General features: G+C 42.1%; 1 protein-coding gene across 9 annotated transcripts in view; it reads right to left on the bottom strand.

Moving 5' to 3' along the window:
- Positions 1–22,250, bottom strand: part of DOCK3 (dedicator of cytokinesis 3) — a 578,190-nt gene that overhangs the window by 65,339 nt on the left and 490,601 nt on the right. For 8 of the 9 annotated variants that reach the window (XM_059161016.1, XM_059161023.1, XM_059161018.1 and 5 more), the window contains exons 22-27: positions 19,108–19,189; positions 14,468–14,638; positions 11,381–11,573; positions 8,408–8,535; positions 5,867–6,013; positions 3,808–3,906 (exon numbers count right to left, since the gene is read on the bottom strand). In XM_059161016.1, the coding sequence (XP_059016999.1) occupies positions 3,808–3,906; positions 5,867–6,013; positions 8,408–8,535; positions 11,381–11,573; positions 14,468–14,638; positions 19,108–19,189 (820 nt within the window). The remainder of the gene's footprint in view (positions 1–3,807; positions 3,907–5,866; positions 6,014–8,407; positions 8,536–11,380; positions 11,574–14,467; positions 14,639–19,107; positions 19,190–22,250) is intronic. The other variant, XM_059161020.1, reaches the window with a different exon arrangement.

Below are 22,250 nucleotides of genomic sequence, written 5' to 3'. Positions count from 1 at the left end.
GAGGGAGACAAACCATAAGTGACTCTTAATCTCACAAAACAAACTGAGGGTTGCTGGGGGGAGGGGGTTTGGGAGAAGGGGGTGGTATTATGGACATTGGGGAGGGTATGTGTTTTGGTGAGTGCTGTGAAGTGTGTAAACCTGGTGATTCACAGACCTGTACCCCTGGGGATAAAAATATATGTTTATAAAAAATAAAAAATTATATTAAAAAAGAAATTTGGGGTGCCTGAGTGGCTCAGTGGGTTAAGCCTCTGCCTTTGGCTCGGGTTGTGATCTCAGGGTCCTGGGACTGGGCCCTACATCAGGCTTTCTGCTCAACAGGGAGCCTGCTCCCCCGCCCCCACCTCTGCCTGCCTCTCTGCCTACTTGTGATCTCTATCAAATAGATAAATAAAATCTTAAAAATAAATAAATAAAACAAAATAAGGATGTGTGCAGATCTTTCAGTAACATTTAAAAAAAATTGGTGCAATGCACCAATTAAGCCATCTGGTCTGCGGCTTTTCCTTGTGGGAAGTTATAAATTATTAACTTGATCTTGTTATTTTGTGATATCCTTTAAGATGGATATAATCAGAGACACTGAACTGTACATTTTAAAAGTGTAAATTTTATGGTATGCAAATTACATCTCAATAATGTTGCCATAAAAAAAAGAAAAAATGTGACGAACTCTATATTTGGTGTGGTGGACTGCATATGTTCCCTCAGGTCTGTTTCAGCTCAAATCCTCTAAAATGACAGTCAAGAAATACATATGCCCACAGAGACAAAGGAAACAGGAAATAAGAACACAGTGATCAGAAGAGGTGAATAAGCTTTTGTGGTAACTGACTTAATATACTTGAAAAAGATGACAGCCAAGAGCCTTTGGAAGGAACAGCAACAGGAAGCAAGAATCTCAGAAACTATAGGCATCACCAGGTACTTCTATAGAACTGGGATATGAAGGCTAAAAACAGGAAGATTGACTTACAGACTCCCTAAGATCTCTTCTGCCATCTCATGTCCCTAGGTGACCAGGCTTACGCCATCCTGTCAGAAGACTGAGGACTGCTCTCTCAAGCAGTTATTCGCTGAGGATCTGTTTTCAAGAGTCCATAGTCTCTCATGGTTCAACAGCTAAGGGCTGAGATGCCAAAATGAAAACAGGCATTGAGAGAAATTTCACCTGCTGAACTGGGAGGTTCCCAGTCCCTTTTTGCTATTTGGTGCCCAAAATATTGGTGGGCTACTCCATTCCTAGGAAGGGATAAGGATTCTTGTCTCAGGAAATAGACAAATCCTAGAGAGCAGACCAGTAGATACAGGAATTAGAGGATATTCTGACCAAACACACCCCCTTCAGTCAGCTACAGGGAAGCCTGCTGAAGACAAGCCCTCATTAGCACCAGAGCACCTTACTTTTAGACACAGTCTGACATCCAAAAGTCTCTACATATAGGAGAAAAGTCTCTAACATGAAAGTTAGAGACTGAAACAAATAAAAAGAAGACAAGTTCCAAGGAAAAAAAAAAGTGACCTGACAGTATCTGACAGATTTGACCTTGAAGAAAGCTGGAAGAAGAGGTTTATTACAGAGAGGGAGTAGGTAATCCTAGCCAGATTTGAAAACCAAAAGAAAACAAAAAACAAGTGATTAACAAAAGAGGCAAATAATTCCAGGAACAAACAAAAAGTTTTATAAGAAAGGAAGTGTAACAGCATAGCAGTTGGCTCACCATAGTACTTACTTAGCAGTAATAAAGAAGAGTACATTACTGATTTAAACAAAAATGTATGTGTAAGTCAAGCAGAGAGAGTCAGTTATCATATGGTTTCACTTATTCACAGCATAACAAATAGCATGGAGGACATGGGGAGTTAGAGAGGAGAAGGGAGTTGGGGGAAATTGCAAGGGGAGGTGAACCATGAGAGACTATGGACTCTGAAAAACAATCTGAGAGGTCTGAAGGGGCGGGGGGGTGGGAGGTTGGGAGAACCAGGTGGTGGGTATTATAGAGGGCACGGATTGCATGGAGCACTGGGTGTGGTGCAAAAATAATGAATACTGTTATGCTGAAAATAAATAAAAAATAAATTAAAAACAATAAAAAATGTATGTGAACTATATTGGAAGAATGAGAGGAAAGATGTGTGTGTATGTGAGAGGAGAGTCACCACGGGAAGAAGAAAATAGATAATAACTACCAGTTAAAATTTAAAATGGCAATAGAAGCTTAAAGAACAGCAGAAGAGTTCAAAGTGACTGCTTTTGGGGAATAGAAACCAGACATGGGTCAGGTTGAACCAGGAAACCACCAATTTACATTATAAGCTTTGTAATGTGCTTTGGCTCTTAAGATTATGTATATATATACATGGTATATTAACTACACTGAAATTAAAAATTTAAAAACCCTTAAAGTTCTGGGTATAGTGCTTGCACATAGCAGGCTTTCAATAAGTGAATAAAAAATTTAAAATTAGAAAATGTGTACATATTGCTGTTATAAAAATAAAATTTTAATTAAAAAGTAAGAGAATGATGTCAGCCTGGGCTTCTGACTACGAACCAGTTAGTAGGACACACAAAAGATGAAAATTATCTAGAACAGCCAACCCTCGATTTTCAGGCTCTACACCCCAGCTCAAGTACTGCTTTCGTCTCTGGCTAACTTTTGGTTCCCTTCAAGGGCTATCAATCTACCCCCTCATGCCCCCAAGAAGATAGGCTGACCTTACTGCAACGAGTTAATGACAACAATCTGCAGAGACCCATGCCTGTGGAAAGGCAGGCAAGATCAGATACTAGAAAGTGACACCTAGGGGAACCTGGGTGGCTCAGTTGGTTAAGCAACTGCCTTTGGCTCAGGTCATGATCCTGGAGTCTCAGGATTGAGTCCCACATTGGGCTCCCTGCTCCGTGGGGAGTCTGCTTCTCCTGCTGACCTCTCTCTGTTCTCATGCTATCTCTATTTCTCTGTCTCTCAAATAAATAAATAAAATCTTAAAAAAAGAGAAAGTGACACCTAATACTAACTGATACAATACGATTAATAAAGGTCATTACAAATAAAAAACAGCATTACCATGAAATGCAAATGACTTGGTTCTGAATGGAGGCAGAGCATGCAACTAAAATTTGCAATAGTTTATTTATCCAGGGATGAACTGAGTAGCACATTCTAAGGCAAAGACACATGCCCCAGCAGTTCATCAGCAGCTAATACCACATGGAGCTTGGGAATGCTCTTCTGTCATGTGGCTCATGGGCCCATTTCTCTGCATTATCTGCCCCAGGGGGTCTGGATGCAGAATCTGGTAGCCAATGGGCAGTGCTCACTTCTGCTTTCTACAGGTCACATGCAGAAAATATACTTTAAGGAAGAAAAGTCATCACCATAATTATAATTATAGTTATTAAACAGTGAAGTCTTATTTGCAGTTATTAAACAGAAGTCTGATTGCAGTCTGATTTGCAAAATATAAGGTGGTCATTGAGTTCATCATAAAGGGAAGAGTTCTTTTTTGTGGACAATTACTATGGCCTAGAGCAGCCTCCCATAGAGGCACACGGTCATAGGGTTGCTATCAGTCAGAGAAAACCTGCCAGTGTTACTGGGGTCTGTCTGTATAAGAACACTGCTGGCTTTCAGTTTCTGGGAGCCATACTCTCATAGCTGTAAAGTGGAGCTGGTGAACCCTTCACCCTAGGCAGAACTGGTCAGTTGCACTCAGCCCCTGGTGGGGAAAAGGCTCGTCTCAGCTGCATGCTTCTTGTCCTGGGTGAAAAGTCAGTTTTGAGGTAGGTTTGTTGCCCACCTTGAGTTCATCTTTGCTCTGGAAGTTGTCCAGGAGGTGCTGGTAGTGGGTGTCACACATCTGGCGGAGCAGCGAGAGAAGGCAGGACACGTACTCACCCTAGGGACCAACCAAAAAACAAAACAAAACAAAACAAAACAAACCACAAAACACTCAGCATAGCTAATCACATGGGCTTTGGTTTCCCCAATCCACAGAGGGCAAGGAGAGAAGGAAGGGTCTGAGATGGCCCCAATGATCATGAAAGGGAAGATGAGAACTCTGGCCCTGAGAATGAGTTTTCTTTTCTGCTAAGGGAGGCCGGAAGGGCTTGGGAGTTTTAATGAGACCTTAGCAGCATGGGGTTAATGGAAAACCTTAACCTGTAACAAAGAAGTACTGCAAAGTAAGACAGATAGTCTAGTTTTTTTTTTCCTAGGAAATTTCTGGCTACACAGTCCTTTGTCACTATAAGTTACCAGGCCACGATACTGAAGTCTAAAGGGGTTCCTCAGAACAGGGTTCTTGGCATTTTCTGGGCAGAATTGGGGCTCTTCCATTGTGCTGGGTTGGAGTAGCTCTTCTGTGAGGATTTCTTGGGCCCTCCCAGAGCTTACATGTGGTTACTGGACAGGAGGATGGAGACTGGTCAACGTAATTTTCTGGAAAGCAAAGAAGTCAAAACTAATCTTTATGAGAAGGTAAGTTATGGGCTTTAAGATACATAAAAATGTAAGGATTAAAAAATGAGTCATTAAAATTTCTTCAAATTCCAGCTGTGGTAACATGGAAGAAAATCTTGTTTTAAGGACTTCAAAAGACTTTTTACCATCTTATGGCAATTTTTGGCATGGAGCAGCCGGCCAGATGATTTTAAACTCATGGAAATTTGACAATAGTTTTTTGTCTCTCAGAGCATTTCTAGACACATAAATCATTAGGCACATGTATGCAGAACATATACATGTATATGACCTCAGTTTTATGCAGAAAATAGGCACAATAAGCCATAATTTATATATCTGTTATGAGGATTGGAGGAATGAATGTACATGAGGCTTTTCAGTGGAAAAGTCCAGCTCATAAAGATGTGCTTGGTAAATTATGCAGTTATTACCTTCTTCATTACATCTGTGTGATTTAGCATCGCTAAGTGAGTATTAGTCAAGTGCACAGAGCAGGGTTAGGCGCATGGCAAGCACTGTGTGGTTGTTGGAGAGAGGGTCAGGTTACCAGGACCTAGGAGGGTATGCACGTCTTCACCTGCAGCGAGAGTGCCCTCAGTAGGCACCCCCAAGGGAACAAACATTCCTTCTAAGCCCAGTGCCTCAGAACACATGCCTGTTCTCTGCTCTCCCTGCTCCCCCTAGCTTGATGGAGCTTGGCTTGCTCCCACAGAGGATTTACTTCAAAGAAGTCAGTGCAGCCTCCCATCTGCCAACTGGAAGATTCCATGCAATCTGCTTACTGAGTTCTAGCATCCGGGTTAGCAAGTCCACTCCGGGTAAAGGAGTGGCGGCTGTCTCTCTGCCCCTCCTGAGAGGCTTCCCTGGGCTGTTTCTCTTCTAATTGTCCAGTAATGCCAGTGCAAGTCTACCTCACCACAGTTTTCCTGATGCTAGACATTTGGAGATAAACACTGTGGACAAAAACACCTAATCTGTAGACCCCATCAAATTCTAAGAAAATTATTCTGTTGGGCAGCACATCATTTAGGAGAGCCTGCTCCTTGAAGGAAAAGTCCATTTTTTCACCTTCAATCTCTTACTATGTCTCTGCTTCATTCTACATAATGGAAAATGAATTGGCATAAAGGCAGTGGCCAACAGAGACAGTGTGCAGGAAAAGAGGAGACAAAGCATTCCCTGCAGCTGCCCTAGGGTAGACTTCAGGGACTAGGAACCTAGAGCTTTCTGAGTGGCCATGAGAACCAGGTGGGAGAGGGGAAGGGGGCAGCATGCCGACAACCATGCAGGAAGGCTGGTGGAGATGAGGGTGGTGCGATGAGGAGGTGGGGGTTGGTGTGGAGGAGCCCCAGGTTAGACAAGAAAGCAAGAAAACCTGAATGTTAGTTACTAACAGTGATCTCGGCTGTGCACTGCGGGCACCGCTGCCCTCTTACCGCCTCCTGAGCATGCGATTTGCTCATGATGGTGAGCAGAGTCTGCAAGAGCACATCCAAGAGGCTCTCCACCATCATTTCTACCTCCTCCATGACATCTGCCTCCTAGATCGAGCAGCAAGAGAGCACACCGTTAGCACCAGGCCAGGCTGTCTCGCCCCCGGCAGCACTTACTAAGCCAGTTGCGTCAGGAGTGGTCTTCTCACTGGCTTCTTAACACTGAGCTCCGGTCTCACTGGCATGCAGTGTCAGGGAACCCGAGACAAGGGCTCTGAGGGGAGGGGTGTACAGACCTGCCTCTGTTGTCCTGGTATGTGGTGGCTGGGGCCTTCGCCTAACCCAGCACCACCTAACACCCATGGTTCTAACCTCAGGTAGATTCAATACAATGTACAGGGCAGAAGCGAGGGTCCTGAGTTACATGTTTTCTTTGGTTTCCCTAGAAAAGTCAGGAGAAAGCACAATGCTGCTGACGAACACTCTGAGAAAATGGGAAAGTATTCACGCCACAGGGTGTGGTGGTAGCATGTTTACTATCGCTGAGGCACAATGGCTAATGCTCAAACCAGTATCTCAGTCTTTAAGAGGATGGTTCTCTCCTCAGGGCTTTCTCCTTAGGTGAGGTCAAGCTTTGCTGGCCCAGCTGCTGCTCAGCATGGCTGCGTCTCACTTTCAGCTCCTCAAGCATTCTTACCCATGGTCCCTGGTCCACCTGCAAGACTCTGGTCTCAAACGTCTATCTGGGGCAGCATCACAAAAACAACAGGGTCTACCTCCTCACTCAGCTCTGTTTTCAGCCACCACACTGTGAATCTAGGAAGTCTGTGCTATCCTTTTACAGACCTCTCACCCTGAATCTCAAATCTTGTAGCCTGATTTATCTCACAGAGAGTCTCATTACCCCTTCTCTAGCCTCTTTATATTATTATTGGTATAAATGTCCATCTGTCCATCCATCCACCAATTCGTTACTCATTAAGCATTTGCCATGTGCCAGTCACTGTTTGTGAACCTGAGTATACAGAGGTGAACAAGAAAGATAGTATCTCTACTCTACTCTCATGGAGCTTAAGTTCCACCCCCAACCCATACATTCAAGGTCATCATACTGCGCCCCATTCCACATGAAAAATCTGAGCAGCTCCTGGGGCCAAAGTCCTCCTTTTCATCTGCTGAAGTGATTGTAACACTCTTACCTAGGATGTCTCTTGACTAGTTGTAAGCAACTAATTGCACCCAACTCTCTAGCTCCACAAAAACAACCAGACCTTCAGGTTTTTAATCTGTTTCCATTCTTCTCCTTCCCTTCATTTTCCTCTTCAATTTCTCTCCTTCCTTTAGCAATAAGTCTCCCACCTCAAGTCTGACCTTGGGTTCCTAATAGACCTTATGTGTCTAGTGTTGCCTCTCTGAGGCCTGGTGGGAAGAGAGCTGCCAAGACTTGCCTGGAGCCAAGAGAAAACAACAGGCCCACTACAACCACCACAAGTACTCTGCCAACTGAGGTCCCTGTTGCCAGATGGTACTTTAAGTCTGGACACCAGAGCACGCTATTGGTTCCTACATCCTGCTCAAACCAACCACATTTTTTTTTTTTTTCCAGGATCTCTCCTGCTCTACATAGATAGCCTAACCTCATACATACTTATCACCTCGCTACTGGCCTTCATTTTAAATGTGGCTGAAATTTTATTCTCCAGAAATTTGATCTCAATTTAATAAGATATTGTAATAAAAAACTCATTCTTGATCTCTTTCTTTACACTTTCCTATAGTTTATATATTTTCCCTAATATGCATTTCTTCTATTATATAAAATAAATATCATTAAAATAAATTCCTACCCTTATTCACGCCAGTTACGTGTCTTTCCCTCCTCCCCACTCCCCGCCCCCCACCGCCAACAGATCCCTTTTTAAAAGAAAAAGTAAAGAGGAAAGAAAGTAGGCAAAAGCATTACTAGTTGAAACCTCATCTTTAAAGTATGATTCTCCCATCCCAGGAGGCTCAGAGCTCTTGTGGGCAACAATTATCTCTCGTACATCCTGACCTCATCTGGCATGGTATAGGAATGCCATATGGGTGGAATCAAGCTGCCAGGGAGCTGACAGAAAAGTCTGAATGAGCAAGCTGCTTCTCAGCCTGGGCCTGCCTCCCTGTGCTCGTGCCTGAGTATCCTCAGAACACTCCCAAGAACAAGGATTAATACCTTTTGATAGAAATAGAACATAGCACAGGATTGGGCTTTCTGGTGTTAGAGATAAGTACAATTCTAGATGGATTTATGGGAGCACAACTTTTTAAAATAGCAAAACTGTGTTGTGTGGAGAAGCCTGCTGGGCATACACAGGCCTCCATTCACTTGGGCACCTTCCTGTCACTGATGAAAGCTTCTGTGACTGAGAAATGTACAAAGTGATCTTTGTTGGCCTGCCTCTGGCTAAAGCAATACAAGACGGGCAGAGCTGAGGCGGGTTGAAGCGGGCGTGGGGCCACTACCAGAGAGCTGGTCTTGACGATGGAGAAGATGCTGCCAAGAATCCCTGAGCAGATGAGCAGCTCTTTCTGCTGCCTCAGGTGAAGGTGAATATGATGGAGAACCACAGGAAGCAGGATGCGGCGGGACTCTGAGGGAGAAAACACAAAGGTGAAGAAGCCCTTCAGAGGAGTACGAGCTACCTCCGGAAGCCAGTGGCACTGTGGGACTTCCCTGGTCTCAAAGCAAGAGGGGCTGAACCCGGTGCCAAACCTGGTGCCTAGCTGGAGGTCACTTCCTTCCCTTATGGGGGAAGGCCGAAAAGCCCACTTCCTAGACATTATAAAACTTCCCACAGCATTATCCTTCCATCTCTCTTTCCTTCTTTCTTATTTTAAGCCTAGTATCTACGGCATTTTGTGCAGGATGAACTTTAGGGCATTAATTCCAAATGAAATGTCTTTAATGACTAGATTCCAAATTAAAAGCATAGCTTCCAGTGAAAATCCCATTTAAATGACACACCTAGTTCTATGAACTACTCTGACTGAACCTGTAGACTTGATGTGGATTATAACTGGCCACTCTTTATGATGCTCTGGCCAGGGACCTGGCACGAGCGTTTACTTGGTGGCAGCCATCAGGCCTACCTCCTTTTCCCCTCAGGCTTAGGGGACAGGCTTGGCCTGTCTGCAGCAGTGAAGGCAACACAGCAGGACTTTGTCTTGTCACAAACCTTTGATAAGTAGCTAATCCTTCTTGTCAGTCCTAAATTTTCTCCTCAATGTTACCTGAACAAAATTTTGTTGTTAGAACTCAGTCAGAAAGGCTGAATCCAGGTTCAAATTCCTCTAATTAACTCACCCGAAGGGCCCATAGGTAGGTTGATTCCTCCTATGGGCTTGCTTTTCCCCATCTGTACCATGAGATGCTAATGGTCTTTTCTGCATTTCCTTCACAGGTGTGATGAGAAGACAAAGTGAACTACAGGTGTGAACACGTTTTTGGTGCTCTGTGCTCCTATGTGGTCAGTGACTGTGTGACTCTGCAGGTACCCTCCTACCTGGCCAGCATGATGTAGTCAGATTACCAGTAGTACAAACAAGCCAGGGCACTTTGGATTTATTTGACCATAGTCAAGTGTTCCAGATGAAATTCAGAAGGGAAATATATTTTTTTTCAGCCAAAGACAAATTACATGACTTATAAGAGATTTGGGGGCTGTCTTGTAAAATATCTAGAATGTATTTAAAGAAAATGGAATGACAGCTGTTCTATGCTTGGACAAAAGAGAAGTTCATAATACAATCGGCAGACCAAAATACCAACAGAGCAGTATTTATAATGTAAATATATAAAATAACTACTGCAGAGAAAATAATAGTTTGTTACTGGAACCTGATAAAGAAAAGACAAGACTGATGCGCTCTGAGAATGTAAGTGTTGCTTAAAAGACACCGTTGGTAAAAAATCTCACTTCAAGGGAGCTGCTACAACTCAAGCATTCAATGAAGCAGAGATACAAATGAAAATCGGGTGGAGGCTTGTCTTCTCAAAACCCAGCTACATAGCTCCACTGCCACATAAAGTTTAAAAACAGTTTTTCTGGGGCGCCTGGGTGGCTCAGTGGGTTAAGCTTCTGCCTTCAGCTCAGGTCATGATCTCAGGGTCCTGGGATCAAGTTCCCCATTGGGCTCTCTGCTTGGCGGGGATTCTGCTTCCCCCTCTCTCTCTGCTTGCCTCTCCCTACTTGTGATCTCTCTCTGTGTCAAATAAATAAATAAAATCTTTTAAAAAAAGATAAAAAAAACCCCAGTTTTTCTTAAGTGATTATGGGAAGCAGCAGGTACATACAAAAACATCGGAAATAAAGGGTGTCAGTGAGGGAAGTCTGCTGTCCCCCTCCCCATATATTTGAAAGCATGTTCTTTAAGCAGTGCACAAAGCCTGCACATACGCAGTAGCCTCAGTGCCAATGCATCCAAACCTGGGATAAAATTCTCCAGCCCAGGAACTGGTGAAGAGAGAAGTGTTTACTATAAGGACTTACTGGTAGAGAAAAGCTGACTTTCTTGGTGGTGGCTTTGCCATGAATCATAACCTACACTGGTAGAGTTAAGTTAAAGGGGACATTTATTCAGCATTGCAATTGTGTGTAGTACTTGGTTGAGAGATCATTGTTCTTATACTTTAAATGTCGAACAAAAAATTTTACTACCCAAAATTCTAATTATAAAAATTCTAATAATTGTTTTGTTAGCATTTCAGATTTATTTCTGCGACCTAGAAATTTATTCTATGATTATGACACTCCATTTAAAGGATATGGCTCATACTGATCTTAACATTTGGCCATTGAATATCTGGCACCCCTGCCAGGTTGATCATGCTGAATATGGTTTCAGGTATGAATACAGAGTTCTTCCAAAAAGGTAGTTTGGGCTGCTCATTATTTGCTAGGCTGTCCTGACCTCTTGGGGAGTGGAGGGCTCATGGTCCATCTCTTAACTGATGCTTAGAGGCTCTTTCAGAGATAGGCAAGGAGTCTATCTGACTGGTGTGACAAGGAACAAAGTAAACACAGTGGGTCTTCGGGGCCCCCTTTCAGGGTCTCTCTTATTTCCTTGACTTACACTTATCGTCTTGGGCTACACCCTTCTCTTGTGTTCCCTCTCCTTTCCCTCTGCTTTCTCATCCTGCTGGGGGTGTGGCAGTCCCTGCTCTTGGCCGCTGGTTAGACTTGTGGGTTTGCAAGTTGCTCTGCAGGCCACTGCATGGGCATGGCCCAGGCTGTGGGTTCCTAGGGATGAATCATGAGTGAGGCAGTAGGCTTCCATCTTGGCTGCATTATCTAACATAGTTTCCCAAACCCTCTGCATTTTTAGGGCCACAGGCTTCTTGCCTGAACACTGTTAAATGGATCCTTTGATTACCACTTGATAATTACCCTAGAAAAGAAGAAAGGTGAGTCTGACTCTCATCCCAACTTGATTTACCTGAGAAAGAAAACAGGCGGCTATCCACAGTCCTGGCGATCGACTGGAGCTTCACCACATCCATTGACTGCCCAATGTGCACTGTACTGGGCATGCTCCCCAGAGTCCCTCTTACAAACTCTGCCACCTCCTGCACGGTGAACATTTGCAGCAGCTCGTCAAAGATAGTTGGGAAGGAATTAAGGAGTGCAGCCTGCAGAAGCAAGTGAGCCCGTGGTTAGGGTGCAGTTAGGTGTCTATCTCACATGCTCAGACAATCAGGTGGAGTCAAGACGCTGAATAGTCACTGCAGCACCCCAGCCTCATAGGGGTTCCTCCTGGGCCTTTGACTCCACGCATCATTGTTGCACACCTGGGGCATGGAACAGAGTAGCAAAAAGGAAACTAAAACAAGAATATTTGCTGGGGCCCAGGCCACTTGAAGCTTTCATAACTTGCCAATATATTTGCTGGCAAGAGAAAGGAATAAAAAAAAAAAAAAAGAAATCAGCTCAATATGGCTTAATAGCCATAGCTGTTTTGCTCATAAAATGGATTTAGATTTTTTGTCTGTCTTTATGATCAAACTCTCAACATTCTAATTTTGGTCTCAAATTCAAGCCAGGGACTGCTCGAATCAAATATAGCGGAGAGAACTGAGCACCACCAAGCAGCATGAGCTGAGCTCCGCTCATAGCTCTGTAGCCAGCAATCAAGCTCTGAGAACGGGACCATTTTCCCAAGATAGAGACATTTATTTGAAACCATGAAATCTGAAGACTTTGTAAATCGTGTCCTTCTGTGATGCTTGGCAGTGTCAAGTGTAAATCCACAAGGATGGAGAAGGTGTGGGTTTAGTCAGCTAGGGGCTCTCGAGAACCGGTGGTTACATTGGCAGAGAATTCAGCAACTGGTGGAAGTGTGTGTTTGGAGACTTCTCTTCATGGATCTCAGCTCTGGTAGACCCATGAAGTGGTTTCTTCAGGACAATCTTATAACAGTTCCAGAGCCTTTCAGAGATGGGGTAGTATAGGAGAAAGAGAATGGGCTGTGGAATTAGACAAACATGAGTACACCTCTCAGCTTTACTAATTGTCTGTCATATAACCCTCAGCGAGTTACTGCCCAATACTCTGTTTTCTCATCTATAAAATGAGGATGATGTTATCACTTGTCTCCTGGTATTGGTATGAAAAAAATTAGATGCATGAAGTTTATTTCCAGCAGAGTGGCCAGCACATCATTGGTCTTTGAGAAATACTGGTCCTCCTTTTCTTGGGTCTACCTGGTAGCAACATGAAGGCGGCTTTCCTCCCTCTCAGTCCTCTTACACAATTAACCCAGAATTCACACAGGGGAATGGAGTGTCACTGTGAGACAAGAAGGTGAGAGTGCATTCCTCCCATGTGGCATGTAGTGAAAAGGGGGTGGGGGAAGTGTGGACTATTTTCCTCGACTGCTTCATTAGGCAGTAGACACTGGCCTAGAGCGAGTAAAAATTTATGCCATGGGAAACAGATCTGTTATCATACTGCAGTCTGTGTTCAGGGCCGGGCAGTCATACTGCAGTTTGCCAGGCCCAAGGACAGAACTTAAATGAATTCTGTCTACAGATTTATAACTCCCTGGAATATCAAAGAGATTTTTTTGGTGCAGAAATTAGAACAGCAAAAGAACATATAATCATAAGCAGTTAGATATAAAAGACAAAGGGGAAAAAGCAGGTCTTTCATAATATACATCAAAGAGTAAATATTCTCGTAAATGTTGAGATTTCCTACACTTATGCACCAGGACAGAAGGACAACTGCACCTGAACATCTCCTAGTGGTCAGAAGCAAAGACATAAAATCTGACTGAACCATGGACTTGCTGAGAGATCTGAAAATCGTAAAACATGAGCCTGACGCCAAAGAAGCAGGTCTGCTCCTCACTAGATCTGAGCTCTCCTGATGTGACAGGAACATGCCACTGAGTACAAGGCATTGCCAAGTTCTCAGAAAGCATATCTGTCTTGTTCTGCTAGCTACCTCTGAGCCCCTTCATCTCTGTATACTGAGGGGAAGAGTAGGTGTCCTGGGCCTTTGTTGGCAGGAACAGATGGGCGGGAGGAGGAAGATGAGCTGTGTGGGGTACTTCAGAAGGGAGACCATGGAATGACCCTTTTTAAAAATAGAGACACTTGGAAACTTTGAGGAATTCCCTCTTTTACAAAGTCTAGCTCACAGTTGTTCACCTGTTCTCTGGACCAAGGGGCTTAAAGCCAGTTGGCATCAAGGGCATCATAGGGTCATGTGGAAAAGAAAAAAAATGGAATATTCCAATTTTAAAGGAGATATTTAAACACACATTTGTACTCATGACAGTCCTGGCAGCAACTGAATGAATGGATGGGAGAGCGATCTTTTGAGTAATAACTGGCTTCAAAAAAATCAAAGAAATACATCTATTAGAGAAAATTCTGACATTTATGTATAAGAGAGAATAACCCCCTTGTGATTGTGGTAATAAACAATATCCTTGAACCTTTCTAGGGTAAGGCTATCTGGAAAAGGTAACAGATTAACTGACTGGACATTTTTAATATAAAGAAACAAATTTTCTTCCCACATTGATATTTCTAATAGAACCTGATCTTAATTATTAACCAAAGTTTTCTAGTTGTTTCTGCCCATTTTATTCTTAACTTCTGGAATGGATAAGTATTCATCTAAGGCTTATTTTTTTAAGGTTTTTTAAAAATTAACACAGTAACTGGGAAACAAAATTCTCTATACATTCTGAATATCCCCTTTAAATAAGATGCTTATAAATGACAAATAGCATGGTTTAGCTAAATAAATTTGGCCTAAAGAGGGCTTCTGAGAATAAAGTTGTGCTTCTTCACCATAAAGCCACTGGGCTGTTTTATATTTGGCAGTTGGGGCAGAGCTGGCTTTGAAGTAAAAGTAGCATTGTGTTCCATTAGTTATTTCCTTGCAAATCACCCCTCACCCAGCACACAGGAGTTTGGCAGGGCTTCTTCAACTCCAGAAGCCAGAGGACAAAGAAACCACCTGCTAAGGCAGACAAGAATCCAGCAGCAAAACTTCCCTGCAGCTCACAGACCTGAGTGAAAAGGAGTGTTTCTGAGTTTCTGCTGTCCAGACTGAGCACAAACCGGATGGACTGGAAAAGTTCTTGGATGCTGGACCGGAACTGTTCCTCTTCCATCCCGCAGGTGGCTCGGGAATACAGGATCCTGGATTGCACAATAAACTTGAAAAGGTACTCCAAGGCCTGGAGGTGTGGGAGCAAAAGGGATAGAGAGGTGTTGAAGATAGTCAACAACTCACACAGCAGGGAATAAAGGGCTATGTAACCGTAAATTCTACCAAAATCAGGTGATGGGCAAATTTCAACCGTGGAGACAAGCACTTTTTTTTTTTTTTTTTTTAAGTTTTTCTCAAAAGTCCAAATGGTCACTGAGCAGCAGCTGTCTTCTTACTGAGACAATCACCTAATTAATTCACCACTGTTTTTGTGATTCTGGAAATGAGGAACCATAGACTGTTATGGGAGTAGCTGAATTCAAGCAAATACAGGATCAAAAGAAAATTTAATATCTTTGCATTTGTTTTTTCAAGTCTGGAAATAAGAGGTTTCAAAAGCAATGATGTAGCTTCTTTTACATTTGTTCCATGAAGGGAAAGTCCTTAAGGAATCTTCTGCACCTTTGAGATACAGCTAGGCCCTGACATGGTGCCAGCCTTTCTTGCTGGGGTCAATTCTGGAGAAAACTTGCCCCAAGCAGCACAGCCCGAGGGGACCTGACACATTCACTCTTCATCTTCTTCAATACATGGCACCTTCCATACATAATTTTTGATGAATGTAGGAGATCAAGCTCCCATAACATGTTTTAGGAGCAGAATCTAATTCTGAGGAGTTCCTGCCGCTTGGCCCATGCTTACGAGCACAGTAATTATCTTTTAAAAGAACAGACTGAAAATCCAAGCCTATGCTTTCCAATCAAAGAAATGCCACAGATTTCCCAGACACTGGAAAGGCAGAGACACTGGGAAGAAACTTATTCAAGGATGAAACAAATGGAGTTCAGCTACTTGAAATTTAAAATAGGAAATAATTCTCAAGCTACCTTTTATGACATATGCATTTATCAGAAGGTTTGTTTTGTGGCCCATATAGAATTCAGTTGGCATTGTAGAATGGCTAGGTCGGAAAAATGCATCTTTCAAGGTTTGCACCAGTAGAAAAAAATCACAGTGTGTGCCTTCATCAGCATAAATGTTACAGCCTCTGTTCTATTAGCCTTTTAATGCCTGGTCTGAAATCTGTATTACGTACTCTAATTTTAAAAAGGAAAATGTTTTCCTCATGACCAGTTTTTTTTTTTTTTTCAGTTTGATACAGCTAACAGGAGAGATGTACTGAATGGCTTGAAACATCTACTACTTTTACAGTGAAAGGCAGAAGCAGATAGCAAAATTGCTTGCACTTCCTGGTCATGAGTGGTGGAGCCTATGAAATTTGTTCAAAATTCAAGGGTCCTCCCAACACTGTGCAGAGACAATGGAAAACATAACTGTGGGTGAAGCATCTGCTCTGTCCAGTTCTACTTAAGTTCATAAACTTGAAAGGCAAAGAGATCCTACAAGTTATTACAACCTTTCTATCACTAAGAAGATCCATCGTGCCTGCTCTTTCCTCTTCATGGTTCCTTGGGGGGACCTGAGGTAGCGAAAAGTGTGCTATCTTTTTAGGATACCTTGCCAAATGCCATCCTCAAACCCACCAAAGATACCTTCTACAGGCCATTCACAAGGGAACAAATAAAATAACCAAGTAAGAAAACAAAGGACTCTTTATTTTCATCTTCCTTAGTGGTCAAACTTTCTTCGAAAGGCCATGACTTCGAAAGTGAAAGGAAGAGATGGGATATAGGGGGCAAGATGTATCGAATTAAGAGTAATAAAGAAGAAGGGGGGGTTTCCTGGTCCACACCTTATCACACCAGAATGAGAGCTGCCAGGCCAGGACCGTGTGTATCCTGTGAAGGATGAAAAGAAGATTGGATAGTGGTCAAGAGGACTTATCAAATAAAATTTGATGAAGATGGGGAAATGACCTGACAAAACCTTAGTACTGAATGCATTATTATGAGATATCAAGCAAATAAGCCTGAAATGATGAGAATAAGTATAAGAGTACCTCAGAAAAGTACTCCCTCAAAGGGACCTCTTGCTTCTCTCCACCCAAACCTGATCTTCCTGAAGTACATCTCCCAAAGTAACCAACCCAGCTGATCTAGCCACAGCCTCAGAGCCTCAGTTCTTCCTTTCTGTCACCTCCCATCCAATTCAACAGTTGAAATCCCCTGCTTTGGTCACATCAGCCACTATTTTGGTTGCTTGAAAACTCAAGCTTCCTAGATTTTTTTTTTTTTTAAAGAGGGAGAGAGAGGAAGGGGAAGAGCAGATGGAGAGAGAATCTTAAGCAGGTGCGATGCCTATTGCAGAGCCTGATGTGGGACTCAATCTCACAACCCTGAGGTCATGACCCGAGCTGAAATCAAGAGTTGGAAGTTTAACTGGCTGAGCCACCTGGGCACCCCTCCCCCTGCCATGAGGCTTTTAAACATGCTGTTTCCTCTGTCTGGAGTACTTATCCCTCAGCTCTGAACATTAATTTCAGCTCAGAGGTCACCTCATCAGAGAGGTTTTCCCTAAAATCTTGATATGAAGTAAAACTTCCTCTCCAGCCAGTCTATCCCATGATCCTGTTGATTCCCTTCATAGTATTCATCAAAGTTTTTTTTTTTTTTCACTGACTTTGTATATTTATTCGTGTTATATGTTTGCCTGTCTTTCCAAAGAACTTGTATGGAAGTGTTGTAAAGGCCTAGCCTTTTCTGCTTAGGCCCCTGCTGAGTCCCCAGTGGCTCCTACAGTATTGGATCCATGGCAGCTATGAAGCAACATCAAGTGACTGACTGAATGAATGATTCTTAGGAGAAAACAACTTTTTCTGTGATGGCTTCTCCAGTATCCTGAGCAATTCATTTTGAGACTCAAAGAGAATCCTTTCAATTTAACTCAACTTTTATCTTCTCAAATATCATATGAGACACCTAACAGGTACTGGGTTAAGAGACGAACAGAATCTAGGCCCTGCTCTCACATCACACTCAGAATCCTGCTCTACACCTGTGCTCCTGTGTGCTTCATTGGGGAAGTTTTCTTCAAGAGGAGAGGCCTGTCTTACTCGACTCGTCTTTGTATCCTAGCACCCACAATAGATGCTGACTGCTTTGTTGATATGTATTATATGAAGGAGCACAGAAATAACAATTGTGGGCTTTGATTTTTACAGAATGTACATAGAAGAAGCAGGGGAACACAATCATGATTTTATTTTGCCTTCAGTCTGATGATACTTGGGGAAACAACTGTCTCACCTGTTACCCTGTGGACAAGAACAGCAAAAGCACAGGCCCAGTAGTACTCGCAGCAGATGATGTGAAATTAAAAGGGGACAGAGAAAAAGCAGAACAACTTTGTTGCCATTCTTCTTTTATTGCTAACTGGAAAGGGTAGGAAAGACATGCTTAAGAACAATTTTTTTAAAAAAGTAACTCAAGAACACGAAAATGTAGGGGTGGAAAGGGAGAAAGCTTGGACTTGTGAGTTCCAGAGGATATGGCAGCTTTCTTTAAATAGCTATCTAGAGAACTGTCGAGCAAAAGAGGGATCAACACTCTCATAGATGATTCTCTATGGTAGAAGCAGTACCATGAAAAGAAGTTACCAGAAGTGAAGTTAACTCACAATGAGGATGGTTCCCTGAAAACTGGAGCTGCCTAGAAATGCAAAAGGCTGCCTTATTGTGGAACCTGTCCATGCAGGGGTGCTGCCATGGAGGACCCGGGGTTCCTCCAAAGGTCAAGGTTTTAAGATTATCTTCTTTTCAATATATCCATATATAGTGCATTTATACTCAGCTCTTTCCACTTAAAACAGTTCTAAAAGAACACAATGTGTAGTAACCACTGAACAAGGGAAAGTGTTGGAAGATCTTAATTCTTTTTAGAAAATCATTTATTTATTTATTTTTAAATTTCTTTCCAGCGTAACAGTATTCATTGTTTTTGCACCACACCCAGTGCTCCATGCAATGCGTGCCCTCCTTAATACCCACCACCTGGCTTCCCCAATCTCCCACCCCCACCCCTTCAAAACCCTCAGGTTGTTTTTCAGAGTCCATAGTCCCTCATGGTTCACCTCCCCTTCCAATTTCCCCCAACTCCCTTCTCCTCTCCATCTCCCCATGTCCTCCATGTTATTTCTTATGCTCCGCAAGTAAGTGAAACCATATGATAACTGACTCTCTCTGCTTGACTTATTTAATTCTAATCACTGCTGTCACCAACACTAGTTTAGAAGGAGATATGATGCTTTGGCCACTGGAAGCAGAGATGGATACTGTTGGCAACAACCAGACAGGAAGGATGGCCAGGAGCTCCGTGCTCACCATCCATCCTTCTGGCCTTAAGATAACATTATTAGGCATAAAGATATTCTGGGGCAAAATCAACGTGAGGAACAGGGACTCACGTGGTCCCAGGTGTTCCTAAAAGCAGGCCAGTGTCCTAGGATGTCTACACTTGTCCTGCATGCTATAAACCATTGCCATTACTGACAAACAGCTGCAGGGTGGGCCCTTTGTGTACAGTGAGCTCAGTACATTACCCGCATGGCTTCCTGAATGTGGTCCTGTCGAATCAGTTCTGCTGAGCAGTCCATGTACCACTTCAAACAGCGGATGAGCTCCCTGGGAAAGAGAACAGTTCCAGAAACCCCCACTTTAATTCAAAAAAAATGCCGCTTGAAATTTCTGCAGCCCAGAATTAGCCACACAGGAATAATATGCTGCTGATGAGTCAGAACGGAGCGATGGGTCCATTACAGCTGTGGGATCTCCAGTTCATCTGAGATCAGACAACATACCTCACTCAGACAACATACCTCATCCACAGAGTTGCTGCATTTTAATGAGCAATTATAATCATTCTTTCTCACTCTCCCTGACACACATTTCTTCTTTAATTATAAGAAAGTTTCCCCAAAGTCCTGGACTTTGCATACATAATTGTTTTGTCTAAATTTGCTGCATCTCCAGAATAGACCACAGTAACTAGTAACTAGTAGACAGAGATAAAGGTATATAGTCTAGTGTGCCCCTCCTTGCTTCACCTTTATCTCATATATTTTATTTCCTCAGGACCAAGAAACCTGAGTAAAGGGAGATGATAAATCAGAAGGCCTGTTCCTCATGTGGCAACAGGGCACAGAAGGCAAGTACAGGCCTTGGTCAGACAGCAGGGTTTATATCTGGGGCCTACAAATTTCTAGCTCTGCGTCCTTGGGCAAGTAATTTGATGCCTCTGTGCCATTTTCTTCATTTAAGATGCAGAGAAAACAACAGTACACTTCGAAGTTATTGTGACTACTAATGAGATGATGACATGCTTAAACCACAGCATGGTGCCTGCTCCGTGGAGTTATATCAAAGCGCCAGAGTTTCAGGGACTCCACAGCCTCATCACCCTTGGGTTTTACTTGTATTTCCAAAAACTGTGCTAATTCCACAGAAGAAAGTGATGACTTTTTAAAATTGCTTTAACAGTTTCAGATAACCTTGGTTTTCCATAATAACTATCTATATCTTTTTATCAACTTTTTATTTCTTTGATATTTATTTGTGGGTACTATCTTTACCTATTCACATGTTTCTCATGGAAAAAGCAAGCCTAACTTTTAGTAGCTTTGCCGGTATTTCTTACAAGGAAAAGTATGACACCTGTGTAGTAAACTATGGTTTAAAATGAGAGCTCAAAGACCACAGCTAAGACCACATTCAACCATGAAAGATTAGGAATAAGGCTTGCTTTTGCCACTTCTAGTCAACATAGTACTAGAAGAACAGTTAGGCAAGATAAAGCAGTAAAAGGCATTCAAACTGGAAAGGGAGAAACAAAATTATCTTCGTTTATAGCTGACATGGTCTTACCTGTAGAAAAACTGAAGATTCCACAAAATAACCTTTTAGAACCAATAAATGCAAAATTTATCCAGCAAAATTGCAGGATATAAAATTAAGACACAAAAGTCATTTGCATTTCCATACACTTACAATGAGTACTTCAAAAAGGAAATCAAGGAAAAAAAATCCATTTGTAGTAGCATCAAAAAAGAATAAAATATTTAGGACTAACTCAACCAAAGAGGTGAAAGACTTAAGACTTATACTTTGAAAACTATAAAACGTTACTGAGAGAAATTAAAGAAGATATTAGTAAGTGGAAAAACACTCATGTTCATTGATTGAAAGACTAAAACTATTAAGATGCCAACACTACCCAAAGTGATCTACAGATTCAATGCAATCTCTTATCAAAATCCCAACAACAGTTTTTGCAGAAATAGAAAAATTCATTCTGAAGTTCATATGGAACCTCAAGGGTCCCCAAATAGCCAAAGCAATCTCGAAAAAGAAAAAAGTTAGAGGACACACACTTCCTGATTTCAGAACTTACTACCAAACTACAATAACCAAAATAGCATGGTACTGGCATAAAGACAGACCTACACATCAATAGAATAACAGAGCCCAGAAATAAATCCTCACAGAGATGGTCAAATGATTTTCAACAAGGGTGCCAAGACCATTCAATGGGGATAGGATAATCTTTTCAACAATTATATTAGGAAAACTAGATATCTATGTGCAAAAGAATGAAGCTGGATTCTTACATTACACAATAAACAAAAATGAACTCAAAATGCATCAAAGACATAAGTGTAAGAGCTAAATCTATAAATTAAACTTGTAGACAAAAATGAGGGAAAAGTTCTATGACACTGGATTTAGCAATGATTTCTTGGAATGTCATGTCACTGAAAGCACAGGAAACAAAAGAAAAAATAGATATGCTGGACTACATCAAAACTGAAAACTTCTGTACATCAAAAGACACAATCAACAGAAAGAAAGATGATGGGAGAAAATATTTGTAAATTGTGTATCTGACAAGGTGTTAATATCTAGATTATATGAAGAATTCCTAGAGCTCAACAATAAAAAATGAAACAACCTGTTTAAAAAATGGGCAAAGGACCTGAATACATTTTTCTCCAAAGAAGATATACAAATGGTCAATAAATACATGAAGAGATGCTCAGCATCATTAATAATTAGGGAAATGCAAATCAAAACCACAATGAGATACCACTTTACACCAATCAAGGATGATTACTATAAAACCCCCACTCCTCCCAGAAAAACACAACAGAAAATAACAAGTCTTGACTTGAGGACGTGAAGAAACTGGAGCCCTTGAACACTGTTGGTGGGAATGTAAAATGGTGCAGCTGCTGTGGAAAACAGTATGGTGGTTCCTCAAAAAATTAAAAAAAATAGAACTACCTTATGAACCAGTAATCCCACTTCTGGGTATATGTCAAGAAGAATAGAAAGCGGGGTCTTAGAGAGATATTTGTATCCCCATGTTCATAGCAGCATTATTCACAATGACTAAAAGGTAAGAGCAACCCACATATTCATCGACCAGTAAACAAAACGTGGTATATATGTATAATGGAACATTATTCAGCCTTTAAAAGGAAGGAAATTCTGACACATGCTACAATGTGGATGAACCCTGAAGACATTATGGTAAGTGAACTAAGCCAGACACAAATAGACAAGTATTACATGATTCAATTGACACAAGAACAAACACACTCAGAGACAGAAAGTATAAGGGTGGTTGCCTAGGGGCAGCGGGAGGGGGGGGGTGATGGGAGTTAATATTTACTGGATACAGAATTTC

Source organism: Mustela lutreola, chromosome 2 (assembly GCF_030435805.1).
Source record: "Mustela lutreola isolate mMusLut2 chromosome 2, mMusLut2.pri, whole genome shotgun sequence".
In the NCBI taxonomy this organism is placed as follows: Eukaryota; Metazoa; Chordata; class Mammalia; order Carnivora; family Mustelidae; genus Mustela; species Mustela lutreola.
The sequence above is the reverse complement of the archived record's forward strand: the minus strand, read 5'-3'. Positions and strand labels throughout refer to the sequence as shown.